The 22,737-nt window shown below is 51.4% G+C and overlaps 1 protein-coding gene across 1 annotated transcript in view; it reads left to right on the top strand.

Annotated features, from left to right (window-relative positions):
- The window catches only part of FA2H (fatty acid 2-hydroxylase), a 52,712-nt gene that overhangs the window by 15,520 nt on the left and 14,455 nt on the right, over positions 1-22,737 (top strand). The window contains exon 2 of the mRNA XM_058528277.1: positions 13,627-13,719. Coding sequence (XP_058384260.1) covers positions 13,627-13,719 — 93 coding nt within the window. The remainder of the gene's footprint in view (positions 1-13,626; positions 13,720-22,737) is intronic.

Raw genomic sequence — 22,737 nt, 5'->3', positions numbered from 1 at the left:
CTGGGAGCACTCACCCTGGTCAGGAACAGACAGTCTCCGAAGTTGAGGTGGGCAAAAGCCCCAAGTAGTCCCAGGGGGTTGCAGGGCTGCCTTCTTCTTCACACCATTCCTTCCTCTATTCAACCACAAACACAGTGGACGTCTCTTCATGCTGGGACTTGGTGCTTGGTGCTGGGGATAAAAAGATGACTGGCCGTTGCCTTTGTGAGGTGTAGCTGCCAGTGGAGGAAGGGAGACAGGACAATTACAGGTAGCAACAACAGAATATATCTTTTATATATATGCATATATATTTAAAACAGTCTGTGTATATATATTATATGTAGTATAATAGATAATGTATTTCAGAATGGTGCTGCAACAGAGGGGCAGCTGCAGCTTTTGGTGAGGATGGTCAGAGAAGGCTTCTCTGAGGAGCTGACATCTGATGGATGAAAAGGAACTGTCATAAGAAGAATGGGGTGAAAAAAAAAAACAGTCTAGGCAGAGGGAACAGCACATGCGAAGGCCCTGGGCTATGACAGGTCTTGGTGACATCAGGAATCCAAAAAGAGGCTCTGGTGTTGCTGGAGCATTGTGGATGTGGGGAGCATGGTGTGGGGTAAAGCGGGGAGGTAAACAGAAGCCCTGTCTCAGTAGGGATGACGGGTCGTCGTAGGGGGTTTAGGTCTTATTGTGAGAACAATGGGCAGCCACTGGAGAGTTTTAAGCAGAAGACTGACAAAGTTGGTCTATGTTTTATTAGATCATTCTGGTTGCCATGTGGAGGACAAATTGAAGAGCGTCAAGAGTGGAAGCAGGAAGAGAGTTAAGAGGCCATCCCTGTTGTCCAGGTGACAGAGGGATGTGGCCTGGACTAGGTGGCCACTGGGATGGAAAGAAGTGGATGAAAATTGGAAATGTCTTGGCGGTAGAACCACTAGCACTTGCTGATGGTCTAGATGTTTAGAGTTAGGGAAAGAGGAGTTGAGAATGATGCCAAGGTTTTTGACTTGAGCAACTGGGTGGTTTTATTTATGGAAATGATGAATACTGAGGTGGGGGCCCAGGTTTGCAATGGCACAGAGTTTTCTGGGGCCACATTAAGTTTCAGATGCCAAGGAAACATCCAGGTAGAGATTTCAAATAGTGGTTGAATATATGAGTCCAGAGCGGGGCTGTCCAAAGTGGTAGTCACTAGCCACATGCCACTACTTAATTTTAAATTAATTCAAGTTAAATAAAATAAAAATTCAGTTCCTCAGTCACACTAGCCACATTTCAAGTGCTCAGTAGACACATGACAAGTGGCTACTATATTGGACAGCATAGATATAGAACGTTTCCATCATGGCAGAAAGTCCTATTGGGCAGTGTTGGTCTAGAGCTGTGGCCCAGAGTCACAAGACATTTCTTTTCATTTCATTAAGGATAATGGCATCTTAATCTGGTAATTCTGACCCAGGAAGCTGATGTGTTGTTCACAAATGGCTCCCTCTTGCCCTCTCTGCTTGCCATACCAGATCGTCTATTCAGTAATGTCCCTGACCTGTGGCAATGTTAGAGAGGCACGGACCACCCAGAAGGACAACTTGCCTTGGGGTTGTTCAAGGACGTCATTCCCTGGTTCTGAAGCACCGTTATGGTGACAAATATAAGACATGGTGTTTAAAAAGCATAAAAGATGGAGTATAGGCTCACGAGGAGACTTCAGTTCTAGAGCTTACTGTGTGAACTTTGCTAGTTTAAGAAATGAGAGTGGAAAAGAACACACAGGCTTAGAGTCCAACAGTCTTGTGTTCTAGAACTAACCATACTACTGGAGACAAGCCAGTCAACTTCTCTGAACATAAACACCCTCAACTATAAATGGGAGAAGATTGCAGGGAGAGAGGGAATTGTTTGAATCAGTAAAAAGATGTAGTAGGTGTAAGGCAGGTTTTTTTTTTTGTTATTGTTTTGTTTTGTATATAAAACAGTTCAGTGCCTTTTATTGTTTTCAGCAGTGTAATCATTTGCCATTTTGTAAACAATGATGAGAACAATTATTTCTCTTTATTAAATTATTAGATTGTAAAAGGAAAATTTAGGAATATTGTTTCTGAAATAATGATATATGAGGTTATTTGTAAATCAATGCTCGTTTTTCCTTTAAAAAAACAGCAAAATACAGTATTTTGAGGATAATCCTTACAAATTGGAGGGTTACATGATAGATGTGAAATTTGTTTTATTATAGAAGTTGGATCAATGAGGAGATAATATATTTTAGATGGCTTAAGTGTATTTTCCTTGTAGATAGCACATTCTATAAGCCTACCTGAGGTGCCTTGAGGTCTAAGTCTTGATAGACTATGGTCTAGAAATGTCTCATCAAATCTACAAAAGGGTAAATCTTGAAGAACTCATTTCCTGCAGGCTACTGATACTCTTCATCAGAGTTGAAACTCCGATCCCACCCATCCTACCACTGCAGCGCAAGGCAGGATTTTCTAAGGCGGGACCCAAGAGGTGATCCTCAGAGAGCTGCCCCTGTCCACTCAGGTCCCGCTCCCAACCCCGGGCTCCCAGCTGGGATTTTCCCTTTGGGCTGCTCCAAATCCCCGAGTCAGGCTTTCATTGGGAAAAACCACATGTCCACTTACTCTTGGTGCCTTCCTGGCAACGGTGCCCTAATCTGAGGTTGGAGGCTAGAGAGGAAAAGATCCATGTGGATGCAAACCGTTCGTGGCAGGATCTGGTAGAGAATCAAGTCAATAGCCTGAAAACTGGTGAGCACACTCTGGTGAGTTTTGAGCGATAATTTAGTACTTTCAATCCACTGGCCCCCTTTTCTGATGTCCTGGATTGCCTAGCTATGCTGGCTTCTGCTTCTGGTGACAAGGTTGCTGGTGATGTCACCCAAGGGGGATCATTTCATGAATAGACGCAGTGCCAGGCCCATGGCGGACTGATGTCAAGGTCCCAGGAAGCTGGGACTGTCTTGTCCGGATCCCCACGTGTCCAGAGCAGGAGAAGGTGCTCACACCTCAGGCACAGGGATCTCGTTTTCTCATTTCCTTTCCTCTTCCTACCGTGAACACTGGTGTGGCCTGCCCAGCTGATTGCCTTGCAGAGACTGTGGGCCGGCGAGAAGTGAGTGTGCTTTTGGGGTTCTGTGGCTTGTCACTTGCCAGGTATGATTTTTGTTTTGTTGTTTGTTTTGTTTTGTTTTTGCACATAAAGGGTTTATTTTAAATGTTTTAAGGATAGGCGAGGCCGCTGGGCCTGGCTTCTGATTTGGACCTAGTCAGGCAGAGGGCAGCTTATTAGAAATGGAAGCAAGCAGATCCTGCTGCTTTCATTTTAGCCCAAAATTTCTGGCTACTGAAAACCACCAGCTCTGAGGAGACTGCTCCCCGGGGGCCTCGGGGATGGGCTTGTTAACACAGAAGGCTTCCTCCCAAAGAAGACACTTGGTGCAGCTGTGGCTCTGGCACCATCCTCTTCCTCCCTGGGCCTGCCCCTTCCTACCTGCCCAGGGCCCGGTGCTCCCAGGCCTGCTGAGGCACCTGGAGCCCCCGCCTTCCTGTGGGCCTCCATGGTATGGGGGCAGCTGGACACAGGGCCTGGGCTACCATCTCATTTCAGAAAAGGGGTTTTCAGGCCAAACCCAGGCTGCAGGATAAAAGGCCATCTGTCCGTCCCTCGGTGCCCAGCCCCGGCTTTCTCGAACAACATTCCTTTATGCCGGCTCCCCCGCCTCCTGCAGCCCCCGCCCCTCAGCACACTGCCTCCTTTCACTGCCTCTGTGGTCGGCTTGTTTGTTTGTTGTGCAGAGTGCAGGCTTTCTGTTGTTCTTCTCTTTTCTCCCCCTCCTGCACTCTCCAAGCAAACCCTTTCTGGGGACGACAGGGTCGGGGGCACTGGAGGAGGGCTGGTGGCTAAGGCAGAGTCCACGCCAGGGGCTTGCGAGCATCCCAGTGAGTCCTCTGAGAGGGGCAGCGGAGGGCGCATGAAGAATCTTAGCAGGGACAGCACTGGAAGTGGGTTCCTGCCCAGCTTGCCCAGCAATCATTTGAGAGTTCTCGAATCAGTGACTTGGTCCCCCTGTGCCTCAGTTTCCCCCATCTATGCAATACCTCCTGCCAGTCTCTCAGAGGGAATTGTGTTGATACCAATGAGGTGCCAGCCACAAATGCGGGGTGGTAATGGTGCTCACAGTGGAGGTGGCATGGCTGTCCCAGGAGCCACATGGCCGGGGATGGGGAGAGGTGCGAAATAGGCCAAGGTTTGTGCTAAAGAGGGCTGCGATTTGCCTCGCCCACCCTCCCACCCCCGCCCCAGTTCAGCCTGCCACCCACACGCAGCACTTCCATGTGGGGAAAACTGGGGAGTGACTTCTCAGACCCTGAGGAAGGGGAACAAGGCCACCCCTGGTTGGTAGACAGGAGACGGTGGGCCAGGAAGGGGGGGTACTTGAATCCCCCCCCAACTATCTATGTGGGCTCCCACAAGGGGCCTGGTAGGAGGGCTGTTAAGTACAAGACTCTGGTTTCTGCTGCCTCATCAGTGCAAGATGAGAGGCAGAATCTTGTCTCCACATCTCCTTGGGTGCCTCCCTCGATTGTTCTCTCTCCTTGTTGAATTCCTTCTCCCTCTGTGGCCCCATCTTGATCCCAGGGGAACTGGTTCAGGCCTTGTGTTAGTTTGCTGGGGCTGCTGTCACAAAGTCCCACAAACTGGGTTGCTTAGACAACAGAAATTTGTTGTGTCACAATTCTGGAGGCTAGAAGTCTGAGATCAAGCAGTCGGCAGGGTTGGTTCCTTCTGAGGCTGTGAGGAAGGATCTGATTCAGGCCTCTCCCTAGCTTCTGGTGGTTTGTTGGCAATCTTTGGCATATCTTGGCTTGTAGATGTGCCACCCCGGTCTCTGCCTTCATATTTACATGGAGTCGTCCCTGCGTGTCTCTGTGTGCCTGCATCCCTGTGTGTCTCTGTGTACAAATATACCCTTTTGATAAGGACACCAGTTGTATTGGATTAGGACCCACCCTAATGACCTTGTCTTAACTAATTACATCTGCAGCAACCCTCTTTCAAAATAAAGTCACATTCTGAGGTCGTGGGGTTAGGACTTCAACATAGGAATTTGGGGGTGGTAGGGACACAATTCAGCCCATAAAAGACCTCTATTCTGGGAAATGAGACCCAGGAGGTAACATCCTTGGTGCAAGTCCTCCGTCTCCACTGTGATTCCTGACCCTTCACAGATTTTGTCTCCTTTCCAGATAACTACAAGGGGAAGAGAACCAGTACAATCAGCATCCACCACCCACTTCTGCTCCCCGACCCCCTGCTTCCTCTTAAAGTCAATCCTCTTGGCAAAACTGGAGGGAGGAGGAGGCTCTGTATCACTCATCATTGAACTTCGCTGGGTGAACTTCGCTGGGGGTCTGATCCCCCTGGTGCCAGCCTGTCACCACCCCAATCCAGGGCCTTGGTACAGCTGACCCTGCAGGCCTGCCCAATGGGAGTGCAGCCTGGATGGGGGCTCCCATCTGGATTCCTTGTTCTAGGAATTGTGTAGGGGAGCATAACCCATGCTCTTGCCTGTCTGTGCCCGTCCTTCTCTGCGGCTGTACCTGGGGCAGGAGGCTGCAGCTCACCCAGATGTTTCAAACCGGCCGACCAAGGGCTGTGTTTGTATTCAGACTGGTTGGTTTGACCCCCATCATTTGTTTGTTTTAAATGCAAGTCAAATTTTAACATCTGGAGATTTCACCATAGAAATCTAGTTTTCCAGCTTTTGTTAGAAATCAGAAGGTCTGACAACACTGGGCCCCTCCTTACCTCACCCTGGACCTAAGTCAGGGCTGCCCCCTGTTAACATTGACTGTTTTTCTCAAGTCCAGTTGTGAGATTTCAAAAGGTCTAAAAACCTTCTCCACGTGCAGACAGGACAAAGACCCCCCTGAAGAAGGTCTACCATTCCTATTCGGGGGGCTGCTCCCATCTGAACCCTGACCCCTCTACTTCACTGCAGTCCGCTCCGTGCCCCACAGCCTCCTTGATATCAAGACCAAGTGACAATGACCGTTGATTACTGAACTCATTGCATTTCTTTTTTTCTCTGTGCCAACGTCTCTAGCTAAAGGGTGCCTCATGGGTTTGTTTTTCTGTTTCTTCGTGCCTCATGTTTTAAGAAAAATGAGAGTGAACATCTTTCCTTGTAGGAGTGAAGAGTACTCTCATATGTTTAATGTGCAAACAAAATGTGTCTGTTTTATGAACCACACCCTGCCTGCTTCACTCATTGATGTCACCTGCCCAACCTGTGAGGACAGAGCAGGAACTCGGGGTGCCCCTGCCAGAGAGAAGCAACTTCTTGTTTCAAGAGGAGGGTCCTCAGGTCACACAGCAAGTTGATAATGGAGTCTAGTAGAGAACTATGTCCCTTAGCCTGGAGTTGAATCTGCAGCGTCTAGAATTAGATGGCTGGCCCTGGATTCTTCCCCCTGCCCACTGAGGGCTGCCTCCCTGAGGGACAGGTGTGTTGGGGACTGGCTGGGAACCTCGGGGAGCTGGCAGGGAACAACTCCTGGGTCCTCTGTGAGTTTGGATCTGAGGATGCTGAACTCAGTGTGAGGGAGGTGGGTGGAGGAGGGAGGGCAGCAGAAGGGACAGTGGTGTCAGCAGAACCATCTCCTTGAGAGGAGAGCTGTGGCTTGGGCTGACCTGAGAGGAAGTAATGCTTCATGAGCAGCCAGAAATTGGCACTCTGCTGGGAGAAGCTAGGGTTGACCCTGCTATCTCACTGGCTTCTTTGCCTGCAGCCGTGGATTGTGGCTAGGAGGATCTAAGGGCATCCAAATGCCCTCCTCGCTGCCCCCACCATATCGCCCAGCATGTCCAGTGGTTCTCAGCTCAGAACTGGCAGGGCTTGCCTACCCCATCTCCTTGGCGGAGCACGTTGGCCTTCTCTCTCTAAGAACAGACAGCCTTTGGAAGGCACTGGAGCAGCTTTCTTCCTGCCTGCCCTGCCCACACTTTGGTGGCCTCCCCAGACCTGGGCCCCAGAGCCTAAAGAGGCCACCATCTATTCATGAATGTATCATTCAGTAAGTATTTGAGTGCTGACCCTGTGCCAGCTACTGGGAACCTAGTGGTGAGCAACAGCAGGGTCTCTACCCTCATGGAACTTAGGTTCCAGCTTGACAGACAATCACAGGCAAATGCATGAGGAGCATGAGATGCTTTCAGCCCTCGTGCTACCCTGCCAGACTCACCGGGCTCCTCCCCAAACAGCCTTGGGCCTGCCCACAAAAGTGCTTCCAGCCAGCCAGTCTCCTGCCTGCCTGCCCAAGGTGGAGAGGTCAGGAGGGGCCAGGATGAGGGGTTGAGTCTTCAGCTCCATTCTTGTTGCCCCAGGATAGTCTTGTATCCCTCAGGTGGACTCTCTAAGAAAATATCACCTGACACCGGAGGGTTGGGCACCCCACATCCAGCCACATCCATTAATACTTGGGCTGACCGTTCTTGTGAAAGCCCGTATGAGTCTGACTACAGAATTACTCACTTCCCTTACAAATACGGAAACTTATCCAGCCCGAAGGCATCCCTCAGAACAATTTTCACATACTGGAAAAGAGCACACATATTCTTCATTTTCTGATGCCTTTTGATTTTTAAAACTCCCTTTGGCTTCCTTTCAGGATCAGGAGAGTATTTTTACGAATTGTAGAAGTTTCCAAGAAACTTTTTTAACAAGTGTTTTAAAGTTTGAGTTGTACCCTAGTTCCCAGGAATGACCTTTATACACTTCTGATTCATGGATGGTATTTGCCTGTGGAATTCAAGGGTGAGCCCAGTGCAACTATAAAATAAACACTGGGGCGTGGAAGTCTGGAAAACGTGGCCCAGATCAGTGTGTGTGGTGCAGCGGCTCCCAGCAGGACTCAGTTTGTGGAACCTCCCGCCCCCCTAGGTTCAGATGGGAGCAGGCCCAGATAGGAATGGGAGACCTTCTTCAGGGGGTTCTTTGTGCTATCTGCATGTGGAGAAGGTTTTTAGACCTTTTGAAATCTCACAACTGGACTCGAGAAAAACAGTCAGTGAAAGACGTGCTAGAGGACACTTTCTTGTACCTGAGGGACTTTCTGCTCCTGGCGGCACCAACGTGCCACTTGCTCTGGCTCTCCTTGAAGTCTCCTCCCGGATTGGAGGTGTGTACAGTCTTCTGACTAATAACCTGGGCTTCTGCCAGCGAGAGGTGTGGTCCTGATGAGGCCACCCAGAAAGCACCTTGCTTATATGGTCAGTCTGGGATTTATTTGCCAAAAGCATATCACCCACGACATTACTGCCTGTTGGCTCCAGGACTCTCAAGTTGCAATTAAGCTGGGGCAGCAGAAGGAGAGTGAAGGACAGGAGGAAACACGAGCCAGCCTTGATGACCTAGTGGTTAAAGTTTGGCGCACTCCGCTTCAGAGGTCTGGGTTCAGTTCCCTGGCACGGAGCCACACCACCCGTCTGTCATACCCCCGAAGCCGTGATGTAGCAGTGGCTCACACAGAAGAACTAGAAGGGCTTACAACTAGGACATACAACCATGTACCGGGGCTTTGGGGAGGGAAAAAAAGAAAGCGAGAGGAAGATTGGCAACAGATGTTAGCTCAGGGGGATTCTTTCCCAGCAAAAAAAAAAAAAGAGAGAGGAGGAAATGGTACCTACTCCTTTCTCTTCCTCATCCTCCATAGACGGTGTGCCCCCAGTGCCAGGCCTCAGACCGGCACTGGTCCATGGGTCAAGGGAGCTACCTTGAGAGAATCCCTGACTGCTCCGTGCTAGGGGTGCCAGCCAGTGAGCTAGGCCCTGGGTGTGAGCCGTTCTCCTTCCTCCTGGCTCTCAGGAGGGAGGCAGAGAGCCACGGGGCTCCTCCACTTCCCTCATTTCACCTGGAAGATTTCCAGTTGAACGAAAAAACTTTAAAAATTCTGTTTCCATTTTTAGCCAACATCTCTGCAAAAGTGGATTTTTTAGTAATATTTTTAAGAAAACTTCAGAATTGGAACAAAGTGAACATTTGATCTACTTCCTGTTACACATAGATTTTAGAGCCCCACATCCACCACTTTGAACCAAGAAAACAATTATGTACGATTAATGCTCACAGAAAATTTTAAGTTGTAATTTTTCTGCGTTAATAAACATTTTTAAATAGAACATATTTTTTTTTAAATGTCAGTGTAAAGTTGCCAGATGCCCTTCCTTGGGAAGAACTGCCTTTTATTCTGAAAGTATGTGTTTCCTACCTATTTGGTATTGAAGTGTCCTTTCATTTATGAAATGCTGCTGATGGTAATTTTTTTTTTTTTTTTTTTGTGAGGAGGACCAGCCCTGAGCTAACATCCAATGCCAATCCTCCTCTTTTTTGCTGAGGAAGACTGGCCCTGGGCTAACATCCATGCCAATCTTCCTCTACTTTATATGGGACGCCGCCACAGCATGGCCTAACAAGCGGTGCGTCGGTGCGCACCCGGGATCCGAACCTGCGAACCCCGGGCCGCCGCAGCAGAACGTGCGCACTTAACCGCTTGCGCCACCGGGCTGGCCCCTGATGGTAATTTTTTTTAAGTATTTTTATTTGGCAAAATAAAATGCTGCCACTCTGGTATCGGTCTCACGTACTTTCAGTTCTGCTCATGCCTGTCCTGTGTGTGGCCAAAGGGCACTGAGAATCTATGGCCCAGATTATTGCAGTTTTGAACCTTGTATCTGAGCACTGTCCTGTGCAGCCCAGAGTGGCCTTCTAAGATGGTGTGTTCAGTATCCTGGGCCACCCCGCTCGTCTAAGCAGACGTGTCCACCCCTTTTGTTTTACATTCCCAAGGAGCATGAACCCTGCAGAGCTTCAGAGCTCTGTCCCCAGCAGCCAAGCCCACGGCGCTGCAGGAGTCTCAGGGGACCCTGGCTGTTTTGCAAAGATCCAACATTGAAAATGGTCCACTCAAGAAATATGAGTGGAGCATCTAATATTTTCAACAGCCAGTCCTAGGCCCCCTGAGAAAGAGGAAACAGTGGTTACCTGCCCTACTGGAATCTATAATACCATTGGACAAACGAGATAATTGCCCAAACATACAAAAAGAAGAGGCAAGAAATTATAAATACCGACTGAGGCAGTGGGACACATGGAATGTATGATTTGCTTTAAAGTTGGAAAATGAAGAGATCATTTCTGGCTAGAATGGTTAGGGAAGAAGTACATGGTAGTCAAGAGAATATTCTGGAGTCCAGCTGCTGGCTCCACCCCTTGCTAGCTGTGGGGCTGCTCCATGCCTAGGTTCTCTCATCTGTCAAGTGGGAATAATGATTGTGCCTACTTCATACAGTTGTTATGATGATTAAAGGGTTGGGCACATAGTAAGCATTTGTGAATATTAACCTCTGTTGTCATCCTGGACAGGATGACATTATGAAGGAAAATGCAAGGAATGTTTGGAAAATGGCAAGTCCATGCTGACTAGAGGGAAAAATTAGGGTTAATCCAAATGTATAACAGGAGAGGAGTTTGGGAATACAGGATATGGGGGAAAGACTTAAAATATAGTCATACGTCAGAAGTCAAGGCTAAGCTGATCTGCAGAGGACCATAGTAAGTTCACTTTTAGGAATGTGATATCAGAGGGGACAGCAGGGCTTTTGGGTCAGTCTATGATGTGGGCAGTTGGAAATATTCTCCAGGGGCAAGGAGTAGGGCCAGTGTCAGAGAGAGAGATGTTGGAGAGTCTTCTGAGCTGTTGCTCTGACACACTGCAGATGTTCAAACATGTATGGCAGTGGTTGAGTGATGAAAGCAGTAACTATGGATGAGATCCTTGTAGGAAGGAAGAATTGAGAGACAAGAGAGGGGACCATAGTGATACTTCACTGGGACCACCAGCTCCTGAAGAGGAGGCTGATATGGAGCCAGGGCTCCCCATCCCTGCAAACTTCTCTTTAATATCCCTTTTCTCAGGCTTTCTCTGGTTTCCACTGCCTACTGCTCTCCCATTCATCACCCCTCTGGGCATCCCAGTCTTCATCACACATCTTTTGTGACCCTCCAATGAACAGGTCTGCAGGTCCAAATCACCTCCTGGACCACACCAGCTCTCCTCACTACACCAGCAGCAGTAGTCCACAAAAAAGGCTTCAGGTGGCTATAAGCTAAGTGAATGAGCTGGGTAGGATGGCAGCCAGCAGGGCCAATGGGGGCTCAGTTCCCATGACCTGAAATATGACATTCCCTACGAGGGAGGCATGAGCCTTGCAGGGTTCTGCCCTGGTTCCATCACACCTGCCTTGGAAAAGGAACATGGACCAACTGTTGTACTTAGGGACCCTGTTGTGTCCTAAGAGGGTCTTGGGGAAGAGCAGACAGCAGGGGGTGGGGGTACTGGTTGTCCACATATATGTATAAGTCTTCCACGTGAAAAAGAAAGAGCCTGTATAGTCCTAGAGGGGAAGAACCAGGAGTGATCTCTGGAAACTGAGGCAGCCAGCTGAGCAGAAAGGAGGCTTTCCCAAGGACTGGAGCTCTCAGGAAACAGTCCAGACGAGTGAGCAGAAGAGTGGGTTGAATAGATGAGTGCTTTATGCCCAGTGCCGAGAGGCAATGACCCTTTCCTCTGCTTCCGGTGGTTGTTCCAGCAGATGTGCCCAAAACAGATCTGTGTCTGCCACTGAGGGGTGTCTAAAAAGTGTAGCATAGACAAAAACATTAAATAATAATACATGATAGGGATAGGCCCGGTGGTGTAGTGATTGAGTTTGGCATGCTCCGCTTCAGCGGCCTGGGTTCACAGGTTCAGATCCCAGGCGCGGACTTACACCGCTCATCAAGCCATACTGTGGCGGTGTCCCACATGCAAAATAGAGGGAGATGGGTGCAGATGTTAGCTCAGGGCCACTCTTCCTCACCAAATAATAATAATAATAATAATAATAATAATAATAATAATAATAATAATACATGATAACTCCTTCTCTGCTTGGGATGAGCGGGCTCCAAGATGAGCCTTTTTCTGAGCGAGATGGGTAGAGTTGCAAGGAGAGGGGTTGGGAGTGCAGAGAAGGATTAGATCACCCTCCTTAAGAAAGGACTTTGGGTGACCAGGAGAAAAGAACTGTCCAGGGGGGAAGGAGACTCAATAGCTCAGTGACGGGGGCACTCTGGAGTATTTTGAGGTTAGAACAGAATTGGAAAGAACAAGATTATTATATGATGTTTACACTGGATATTTAGGGCGTTTCATTGTATGATATGCTATAAAATCCGCTCTTCTTTGTCCTTAAGAGATCATCAGAGATCCTGTTTTAGGAATTCAGACTGAAAATACTGAGATACTTGGGGCCAGCCCTGTGGCATAGTGCTTAAAGTTCAGCACGCTCTGCTTTGGCGGCCCAGGTTTGTGGGTTTGGATCCCAGGCACAGACCTACACCACTCGTCAGCCATGCTGTGGTGGCGACCCACATACAAAATAGAGGAAGACTGGCACAGACGTTAGCTCAGGGCTAATCTTCCTCAAGCAAAAAGAGGAAGATTGGCAACAGATGTTAGCTTGGGGCCAGTCTTCCTCAGAAAAAAAAAAAAACTGAGGTACCCAGACCAAGACAGGAAGGACTCTGAAAGCTTCCTTTTATTTGGGTTACATATGGGTTTTCCCAGAAACTGCCAGCATCACTGTTACCATCAGGTTCTCTTGGTTCATTTGGAAGCAAAAATGTAAGAATCGTGACAATAGAAACCCCAGCTGACTGCTCAGTCCCCTCAGGCTCTCGCCAATGCCCAGCTTCCAAGGGCACCTCCGTGGCCGCCAGCACCACGGTTTCCTTTAGTCACAGGGATGCAGAGGGCAGGCCCCTCGTTGGCAGGTGCTCTCCCCACCCTTCCTGCAGGGAAGCCTGAGTTTTACTTACGTGCTGGCCTGCCCTCTCCGGCCTCACCCCATGTGACGTCAGGGCCGGCTGAGGCCATGTGATTTTCCCTGCACATTCCATTTCCTTCTGACTCTGCCTCTTTGCTCTTCGATTTAACCTTGAGCCCATTTGGGCTCTCCTCTGCCAGTTCTGCCCCAAGTGTGGCTGCTGACCCACACTGGGAGTTCCTGGAGGGACCATCTCCCTCACTCTCTGCTGCCTTTCTTTCTTGTGGGCACGTGGACGTCAATGCCCCAGCCTGTGACCCACAGGCTCTGTTGAATTACCAGGGAGGGAGGGAGGTGGGGTAGTCATCGGGCATGCCACAGTGAGCCCGCCAGGTGACTCCCTGTGACTCCGTCTGCCTGACACCTGCCAGGGACCTGGGGGAGGCTGGCAGGGCCCAGAGCAGTCCCACTAACAGCTCTCATTTCCTTGCAGTCTCTGCCAGCTTCTTTTCTCTCCCAAATCTTTCTGCCTCTTGTTTTTGCAGAAATTATTTTTTTAAGGGAGAAGAAAAGTTCAGAGACTAATACCACCCACATCAGTGTCTGCCTGTTTTCAATGTGCTCAGTCCCCTTGATTTCTGCCCACCCTGCCCCACCATGGGGCCCTCACCACTCCTGGCTGCCTCATCGCAGGACGGCTGGGGGCTATCTTCCCTCATTCACTGTAGCTAATCACCTTGTATCTTCTCTCTCCAGGGTTCCGTGGAGAATGGGGCTGTAGCCTCTGTGAACACTCAGGAGACAGACCCTGCAATGGAGCCAAAGCTCAAAGTGGTGGACTGGGACAAGGTAGCTGGCACAGGACAGGGTGGGATGATGAGAGGGGGTTCCCGGGGCCGAGGAGAGGGTGCGTGGAGGCAAAGGCTGTGGTTCTTCATGACATTTGCCCAGGGAAGATAAGGACAGGGAAGGAGGTGCCCACAGCTCACAGACGTGACATGGGGCAGCAAACCTGGGCTGAGGTTGTAGTGAGTGCGAGAGAACTGCACAGGGAGTGGTCTGTGCAGGGCCAGGCCCCAAACATCCCAGAGAAGAAGAGGGAGGTCTCCCACAAGGACCCCTGGAGCTGAGGAGGGCACAATGACAGGGCCAGCTGGCCCAGACATGTCCCGCTTGACCGGTGTACAAGGCAGAGGTGCCCCAGGCACCAGCAGTCCCTCGCAAGAGTCACCGGCTGATCTGGGCCTAGAGGGCCTGCTGAGGCCAGGCGGAGACGGGGCTGGGCCATCTGCAGCAGATTGTCTGCTGAGCCCAAGGACAAACTTCTCTTGGTGCTCAGAGGCCGGCATCTTGCTCTGAATAAGCAGACCCTATTTGATGGGTAGGGGAGTCCTGGAGTTACTGAGTCGTCACAGGTAGAAGTGGAACCCTCAGTGGGGAGGGGGAGAAGCAGCGTGGCCCGGGGCTCTGGAGGGAACTAGACTTGGGTGACATTTCCCTCCAACCTGGGCCTATCCCAACGTCGTGTTGCCATTTCCTCCTGGAATAGACACAAGTGTGTATGTCCATGAATGTCCCCTACCTATGCTGGACACTGGCGACAAGAGGCAAACAGGTCAGGCCCCTGCCCCCAGGGAGCTCACAACCTGGTGGGGAGGACAGACTCCCCCCATTAACAGTTATTACAACAGGGGGAGATGCAGGAAGCACACTCAGGGAACACAGGTGACCAGAGGAGAGGTGGGGACTGACTATCTACTGGGCCCGTGTAGCCAGGACTCCTGAGGCCCTGACCCCAGGAACTCAGAAATGGCAACTGTCACATGGGAATTGCCACTGCCTCTGGGGGAGCCCGTCAGCCATGGCAAAGATGCCTTTGGGTGCTGTACTAGAGAGGCCGGGATGGGTTTTCCGTGCCCCGTCCTCTTCAGGGAGGCACATAACTAAAACAGAAACAGAAAGCCAGGGAGGGGAAAGGCTTGCTCAGGCCAGACAGTGTCCGAGCTCCAGAGGGCTTGCTGGAACCTGGTCTCCTGACCTTGACCCCCTAGGCTCGGCCACGACTGCTCATTGTGCAGGCCAGGGGCCGAGGGTGGGGGGTCTTGGTACAAATGGCAACTTCTCTGGAAGTTCTGGGGACTTAGGCTTGTTCTGCACGTGGACAGGACAGAGGGGGAGACAGCCAGCTTGAGGACAAGGACCCTGGAAGCTGGTGAAGTCAAGACCTTGTCCTGAAAAAGGAGGAGCTGCCGTGGGAGGCAAGGAGGGGGTGGGGATGAGGCAGGACCAGAGAGTGAGCTGCGGTCCCTCTGGCTCAGGGCTCAGTGGCCAATGGATGGTACTGAAAGGGGCCGAGAAGAGGGGTCCTTGGGGCCAGCCTCTGTGGGCCTGCCTTAGGTGTTGAATGTTAGAAAGAAAATACTCTCAAGAGAGAGGTGAGCAGGGCTGGATAGAGGCAGCCCTCAGGGTGGAGTGGCAAGAAGGAATCGTCCTGGAGGGGAGGGGGCTGTCGTCTGAGGCTGGCTGGGGACAGGCAGATCCCACATTGCCAGCCCTGCTCTGGGGAAGGGTCCTGCTAGTCTCCCTGGGCTGCAGGTTCAAGTCTCCCTGACCCTGGCCCTGTCACTGCAGGAGACAAGGGGATCAAGTTCCGCCAATCTGTTCTGCCTCCCTTCCCCCCCTTCCCCGAGGGCCGGCTCCTGGCTCCTTGTCAGCACATCAGGCAGCTCAGGCCTGACTCAGCTTCCCCGCCTCTGTGTCATTCTCTCTTCCACACACACTTTCTCTCTTCCTCCTCCCCTCCTCCTGTGTCCCTGGGCTGAGAGAGGGAGGGTGTGGAGATCCCCTCTGGCAAGGAGCCCCCAGCCGCACCGGGGGCGATGCAGCGTGGGCTTCATTCCTCCGCCAGCGCCCTGAGAAGACCCAGCACGGGGAGCTGGCCTTCCCAGGGAGAGTGGACAGTGGTTTGCTTGCTTTTTTTTAATTCCTCCACTACATGGTCAATCCCGGCTCCTTTGCAGGGAGCAGAGAGGCTGGGAGAGCCCTTGCCTAAATTTAAGCCCTGCGTCTGTTTCTGACTCAGGCCAGGGGCCTGGGTGGGTCCGCTGGGTCTGGACCTTGAGGAGCTGTGGAGAGAGGCCAAGTGGGCAGCAGTTTTGTCTCGGCCGAGGGTCCCTGGGCCTGGGGTGGATTTGCACACCGGGTCCTGGGACAAAGGAACATGCCAAAGTTAACCCTTTGAGTTCTGCATTCAAGGGGAGCCCCTCTGGGTGCTGCTGAGAAGGGGAGTGTTGGGCTCTCATGGCCCAGCCTCTCCAGCCATAGAAGCTGGGGACAGAGTGGGCCATGCTGGAATGAGTGAGGGGAAACGGGGATGGGGAGCTGGGGCAGAGGGTAGAAGGTTCTGAAAAGATAGCAGAAGGGTCCAGGAAGCAAGCTGTGGGTGCCCTGCCCTGCTTAGAGGTGCGGTATGGTCTGATTTTTTGGCTCTGCCTAGAATTTTACTGGAACAATTTCTGAATCATCCCTAGCGGGTTGTAGCTCCTCACCCCACACCACACCCTACATGTCTCTCTCTTTCCTGGAACCCAGCCGGCCTGGAGCTTGCCCCAGTAGAGGTGGCAGGAGCTACCCACTGCTCCTGGTTTCTGGGCACACCTATCCCATTTGTCCCACGGCCTCTTTTCGCTGCTTCACTGTGTCCTTTTCAGAGTGCTGGCAGCCACCTCCAACCTTCCCACTTTGGGGGCCAGCATCCCGGAACCGGACTGAACTGGTGTGATTTGAGGGGTTTGCAGAATTCCCTGCCCAGATCCCCCTGGTCAGCAGCCTTAGCACCGAATTAACACTTCTTTTATTCAGCTCTTGCCATGTGCCAGACACTGCGGGCCAAGCACTTTAACTATAGTATCTATTGTGTGATTTAATCATTACAACAACAGGAAGAGATGAGGGTTATAATGAGCCCGATTTAACTAATGAGGGAGAGCATTAAGTCTCCTGCCTAAAGTCCAAGTCACTCTGCTAGTTAGCTTAGCAGCTTACTTAGCAGTTGCTGCCGAGCCCCTCTCCCCTGCCCTGCCCCTTCTGTGTGTCCCAGGGCTTCCACCCTGACTGCTGGCCAAGAATAAGACCCTAAGGCCTGTGACTGGGAGAGGGAGTAGCAGAAGGGGAGGAGGAGGCCCAGCAGCTACCAGGAGGTATCTCCCAAGCGTTGCCAAATCCTCTCCCTATCCTGCCCTGGGCTAAGCCAGACTCCAGCAGAACCTGCTCCCTCCAGCTCCTGGAGGCACCAGTGGGTGTGGGCTGCTCTCTTCCCTTAAGAGACAGGTAGAATTATCCAGCCAGATGTGTCACAAAGCAAAATGCAGCTCTCCAAACCCCCTGGCCTCCATCCATCCAGACACACACACACACACACACACACACACACACACGCATACACGCATAAACATACACACATATATGCATACTCAACCCTTGGCATCAGAGGCTGCTCCGAGGGTCCCCAGGTCCTGGCAAAGATGTTGATCTTGGCCACATGGGTTTTAACCTTTCAGAACCCTCAGATACATCCCTGAGAACTTTGGAAAGTAGCACCTGGGTGAGAACAAGGACCCTTTGGATAGCCTACCTCTGGGGAAGGGCCAGCCTCGGTGCTGTAGGTACTGGCTTGGCACTTCCCAGCACTCTGCCCCCAGTCGCCTGGGGCCACCTTAGGCCTCGTTTCTCCCCTTGACCCGCCCCAGAACAGGAATCTGGAGGGTCTGGCTGCCCGGAGGGATCTATAGAGATCTCCCCAGGACAGTCCTCGGCAGCCCAGAGCCTCTTGAGTCTCCACCCTGCTTGTCCCCTTTCCCGGAACTCCTGGTCCCTCTTCCAAAGAGCTCAGCAGTGCTCAGAAAATACTCACCCCCCAGAGAAACCAGGCAAGTGGGCTGGGCACTGTCCTTTTTGTCCCTGCGAGGGCAGGGGACAAGGCAGGCTAGGGGGCAGGAGATGCCCCTGGGTGACCACAGATAGCTCCCATCTGTTTCTCCATCAATAAGATGGAGGAAGTTACTCCTGCCCCATGTTGTGTGGGGTTCTCGGGAGCATCTGATAGAACGTACAAACGGGTATCAGAAAGTGAGCTGCCAGTGAAAGACCAGCCCACCTTGCCTTAGGATGAGGGGACAGGCAGGCCCCCTGCTGTTTACAGTCCGAGGACTGAAGTCAGGCTGGCTTTCTGCCTGGCATGGCCATCCTTCCTCTTTCCCTGGGCCTCAGGCCCTTCGCCTTCTCCCTGTCCACTCTCATCTCCCTGAACCCTCGCAGCGGGGAGCCTGCGGCCACCTCCTCTGGGTGCGGGGAGGGTCACAGGGCATAGGGGGAGGACGCAGATGGTCCAGAACTGTCTCTGTGGACTTGAGCTTGTCCAGGTGGGAGCTCCGGTTAGACTGCACAGGACAGGCCTGCAGCCATCCCTGCAGGGCCACTAAGAGTCCCCCCCGGACTGCCACACCAGACACCCCACCAGACTCCCCTGCTGGGTCCCTCACAGCCTCTGTGCTAGAGAACTTGTAGCCATGAGGGTCCTAGCCAGCTGATAGGAGACCTCCTGGCCCTTGGTTAAGACTCTGGGCTTTGGAGCTGGACGGCTCAGGGGCAGGTCCTACCTGCAGCATATATAGCTGAGCCTCTGACCTCAGTCTCCTTGTCTGTAAATGAGGTCATCAAGGGCCCTATCTCTCAAGATACGGCTTACGAAGGATAACGGATGTGAAGTCTGCACCCAGGGGCCTGTGACCAGGATGCAGAAACAGTGCCTGGGATTCTTGCCAGCTTCTTGTCCTTACTCCCCTCTCTGCTGGTCCCTGGTGGTTGCAAGCCCATCCCCCGCCTCCCTGCTCAGAAAGCTGCCCTGGAGCTGTGAGTTCTGGAGTTTGGGTGCACATTTCTTTAAACAATTGCCTTGGCTCAGGGCTGTGGTGGTGGGAGGAGCTGCTGGCACAGAGCAGCTGCCCCTTCTCCCCACAGTTGCCTTTTGCCTTGCCTAGGAGAAGCATATTTCCAGCTCACCGCTCCTGAGCTGGGGCGGTCCCTGGAGAGAGTTCTGTGCCACCTGGCCCCTGTGCTGCCCAGGAGGAGGGGGACCTGAAGAGTGGGTGGGGAAGCAGAGGAGGCCCCCTCCCCACCCTGGCAGCACACCCTTCCACCCACCCTCTGAACAACAGGCTGCCCTTTCTCCCTGCTGGCCCTGCTGCAGCTGCATTCCTGGCATAGCCCGGGAGAAGCCCTCCTCCTCCCTCCCGTTGGGGCAGGAGCAGAGCTGGGTGAGGGAGGGGAATGGGACACACAAGGTTCTTTGGCCAAACTTTCCCTAACTTGCAAGTGCTTTCTGGGACCCAGCCTGTTGCACAGGGTCTTTGAGTTTACCCAAGGACCCCCCATCTCCAACAAGCCTACTCCAGAGCAGTTTCTGGCTGTATCCTCATCCTTATGCACGCAGTACAGCTTTAGCTGGGCAGCCCTGAGTGAATCACTTGCCCTCTCTGAGCATCAGGTTCCATAGCTGTAAAAGGAGGATTTGCTATTGTGAGGGTAGCTATGGAAGCCCCCAGATGCCTGGGAACCGAAGGCATGATCAGTGGCCTGTTACGCCCTCCTTCCCTCCACCCAACCTCTTACAGAGGCCAGCAGGCCCTTGCCGATGCCTTCCCTGTGTCCCCCGAGCCTTAGGAAGTAGGGATGGGAAGGGGCCAGGACCAGGCACCAGCTTGGGAGGAAGAGAGCCATTTGTGGGGAGGGTTAAGGAGCCAAGGGGTCCTCGGCCAGGGAAAGTAGGAAGTGAAATTTATCCTGAGTCCCTTCTCACCTCGTTGGATCCCGAGCCATCATCTCTTGCCATCCTCCCTTCTCAAACCAGTTCCCAGCTGGCTGCCATGTTGCAAATGACCAGCAAGAGAGAAGTGTTGAATGTATTAGCACCTAGCTGAGACTTTCTCGTCAGTGATCAGGACTGGAAGAGAACTGAGAAAAGACACCCTGTAGGTGTATGTACCATCTAACTGAAGATGGAGCGTACGGTGAATGTCCCAGCTCCTGGGAGATTGTGTGGAGGGTGCTACGGCTGGGGGGAGGGCAGGAGGGAGACTCCCACTTCAGGACCAACCGACCCCATCTCAAGAGTTACTTAACACCTCTGGACCTCAGTGTCCTCGTCTATAAAATGGGGAGGAAGTTAGCAGGCCTGGATTTCTGTACTTATGTGGAAGGCTCACTATACTTCCCCTGGAGTAGCAGGACTGAGGGTCCACTGGTAGAAGTGTAGGTCTCGGCCTTTGAGTACTGAGGGGAATGTTTGCAGAGGGTAGAGTGAGGCTTCTTGAGATTCCTCCAGAGTGGTCCTTCAGCCCCCAGGGAGAAGTGGCCCTCCCTGGGCACCAAGGCGGGCTACCTCACAGAAATGCTCTGTGGGCTCAACACAGAGCCTGGGTTCGAGGCCCTCCAAGGCCGGAGAGCAGATCAGAGGACCCTTGGGACTGACTCTAGACAGCAAGTCCACCATTTGTACAGTGGCCAGCGCCCACTAGTTTACCCAGGGAGGAACCAAATTCATGTCCAAAGATCAAATGGGCAACAAGACGTTGAATGAGAGACCTCTGTGTTGGAGGGGGGCTGGCTCTGTTCCCACCATATCTGTAAACAAACACCTCTTCAGCAGTCTAGTTCCAGCTTTCCACACCTCTTCTGTCCTTTTGTTCTCTTCTCTTCACAATAGGGTGTAAGATATAGGCTGGAATCCCTGCTTGCTGCTCACCTAGACATTTATTCCTGGGTCTTCACTGAATTAATTATGGATCCTATGCTATTTTCTACTCACTTTAAAAAATAAGGGCAAATGGATGAACAGGTAAAAATTTGCCCAAACCACTGCTTGGCTGAGAGAGAGCCCCACATAGCCACACCCCCACACTATAGTTGGAAATGTTCATTGTATAAGGTAGCTAATTCCAAATTAAGTGTACAAATGAAAAAGGGTCATAGAGTGTCATGTATAACATGCAAAAGTAGAACATGTAAAAACCAGAGGAAGTTTCATTTGAGATATATGGTGATAAGTTAAGGATGAATATATAGCAAGATGGTAGAACTACCCCAACATTAAATGTAAATGGACTAAACACTCCGATTAAAAGGCAGAGATTGTCTGACTAGATAGAAAAGCAAGACCCAACCATAAATGTCTGCAAAAGATGCACTTTAAATGTAAAGACATACACAGGTGGAAAGTAAGAGGATGGCAAAAGATAGACCATGCAAACACCAAGCATAAAGAAGCCCAGTGTGGCACTATTAAAGTCAGTCAACATGGGTGTCAGGGCAAGGAGTATTGCCAGGGACCAAGATGGCTATTTCCCAATGATAAAGGGGCCAATTCATCAAAAAGATGTAACTGGGCAGCCTCGGGCAATTTACTCAGCTTTAATTTCCCCATCTGCAAGATGGCAATAATAGTAGGACCTGCCTAGTTAGGGGTATGGTGAGGATCAAATGATTGAATTCACGTAAAGTTTTTAGAACTATGCTTGGCACACAACTAATTCTCTATGAGCGTTAGCTCCCAAGGTTGTTGTAATTGGGACAAAGCCTTAAGCTCTCACTGTGACCCTGGCCTAGCTTCTTCTAAGATGGGGCTCTGCCGGCTGCGGCAAGATAAGATGTAAACACAGGCCACTAGCTGGTTCCTCTAGTTTTTTTCCTGGTGGTGGTGGTATGGGGTGTGTGTGTATGGGGGAGTGTGTGTGTGTGTGTGTGTGTGTGTGTGTGTGTGTGTGTGTGTGTGTATAGAGACCTAAGGCAGAGGAATGTAAGGAATGAGTCAGCATGCACCCAATGAATCCGTTTGCTACTAGATCCAAGGGATGAAGTCAAGGAGGCATGGGGACTGGGGCCAGGAAGAGAGCAGTGACCAGGTGTGGTTTGGATGATTGTCTGGTTTAACCAGTATTGGATGGGATGGCTCCAGGCTGACCTGGGTCATCTTCCAGCCTGAGAAACAGGAAGGCAGCCAGCACCTGGGATCTGCCAAGTTCACATGGCGGGAACCACAGCCATCTTCGGGCCTTTCCCCTGGTTGCAGACACAGAGAGAATGCTTCCCTGCTTGCCCCGAGACCCCCAGGGCAGGCCCTGCTCCAAAGCTTGATGGTGGGGCTAGCTTCACTTCTAGCAGGGCTGAAAGACCTGCTGGGGCCAACCCAGCTTTGGTGTGGAGGCCTGTGCAAGGATGAGATTCAAGCCAGGGATGCGGGAAGGCAGGTTTCTGAATTACTGTGGACTCTTTCCACATACATCTCTTTCTCCTCTCCTGTGTTTTCCTGACACCACCTCCCTTCTCACCTGCAGTGGCTGACTAACTCCTGGTATTGGAGATTTATTGACACCCACCATGCACCAGACACTGAGCACATCACTCCCTCTCTCCTATCATGGGTGGTGGGTCCAGGCACACCCGGCTTTATGGATGAGAGAGCTGAGGGGATCTGAGAGGTAAAGAATTGCCCAGGATCCCACAGCTGATAAATGGCAGGGCCAGACTTTGAAAGTCGTCCCCTGACTCCAAGGTCATTGTTCCTTACTGGTTTTGGTTTGCTGATTTTGGTCTAGATTAATCTTCTTCACTACACTGACTCATCAGAAATCTTCAAGGGCTTCCCATTGCCTAGACCTGCAGCCTCCAAGCTTTCTTGACCTTGTATCCTTATAAGCAAAATGTTTTGAACACATTCTCCATTATATGTCCATTTTAATTATTTATAAATTATTTGCATGTGCTAATATGCTCTTGTATTATGTGTATTAGAAAACATTCAAATATGGTTTA

The sequence above is a fragment of the Diceros bicornis genome, chromosome 32 (genome assembly GCF_020826845.1).
Source record: "Diceros bicornis minor isolate mBicDic1 chromosome 32, mDicBic1.mat.cur, whole genome shotgun sequence".
NCBI classification, from domain to species: Eukaryota; Metazoa; Chordata; class Mammalia; order Perissodactyla; family Rhinocerotidae; genus Diceros; species Diceros bicornis.
The sequence above is the reverse complement of the archived record's forward strand: the minus strand, read 5'-3'. Positions and strand labels throughout refer to the sequence as shown.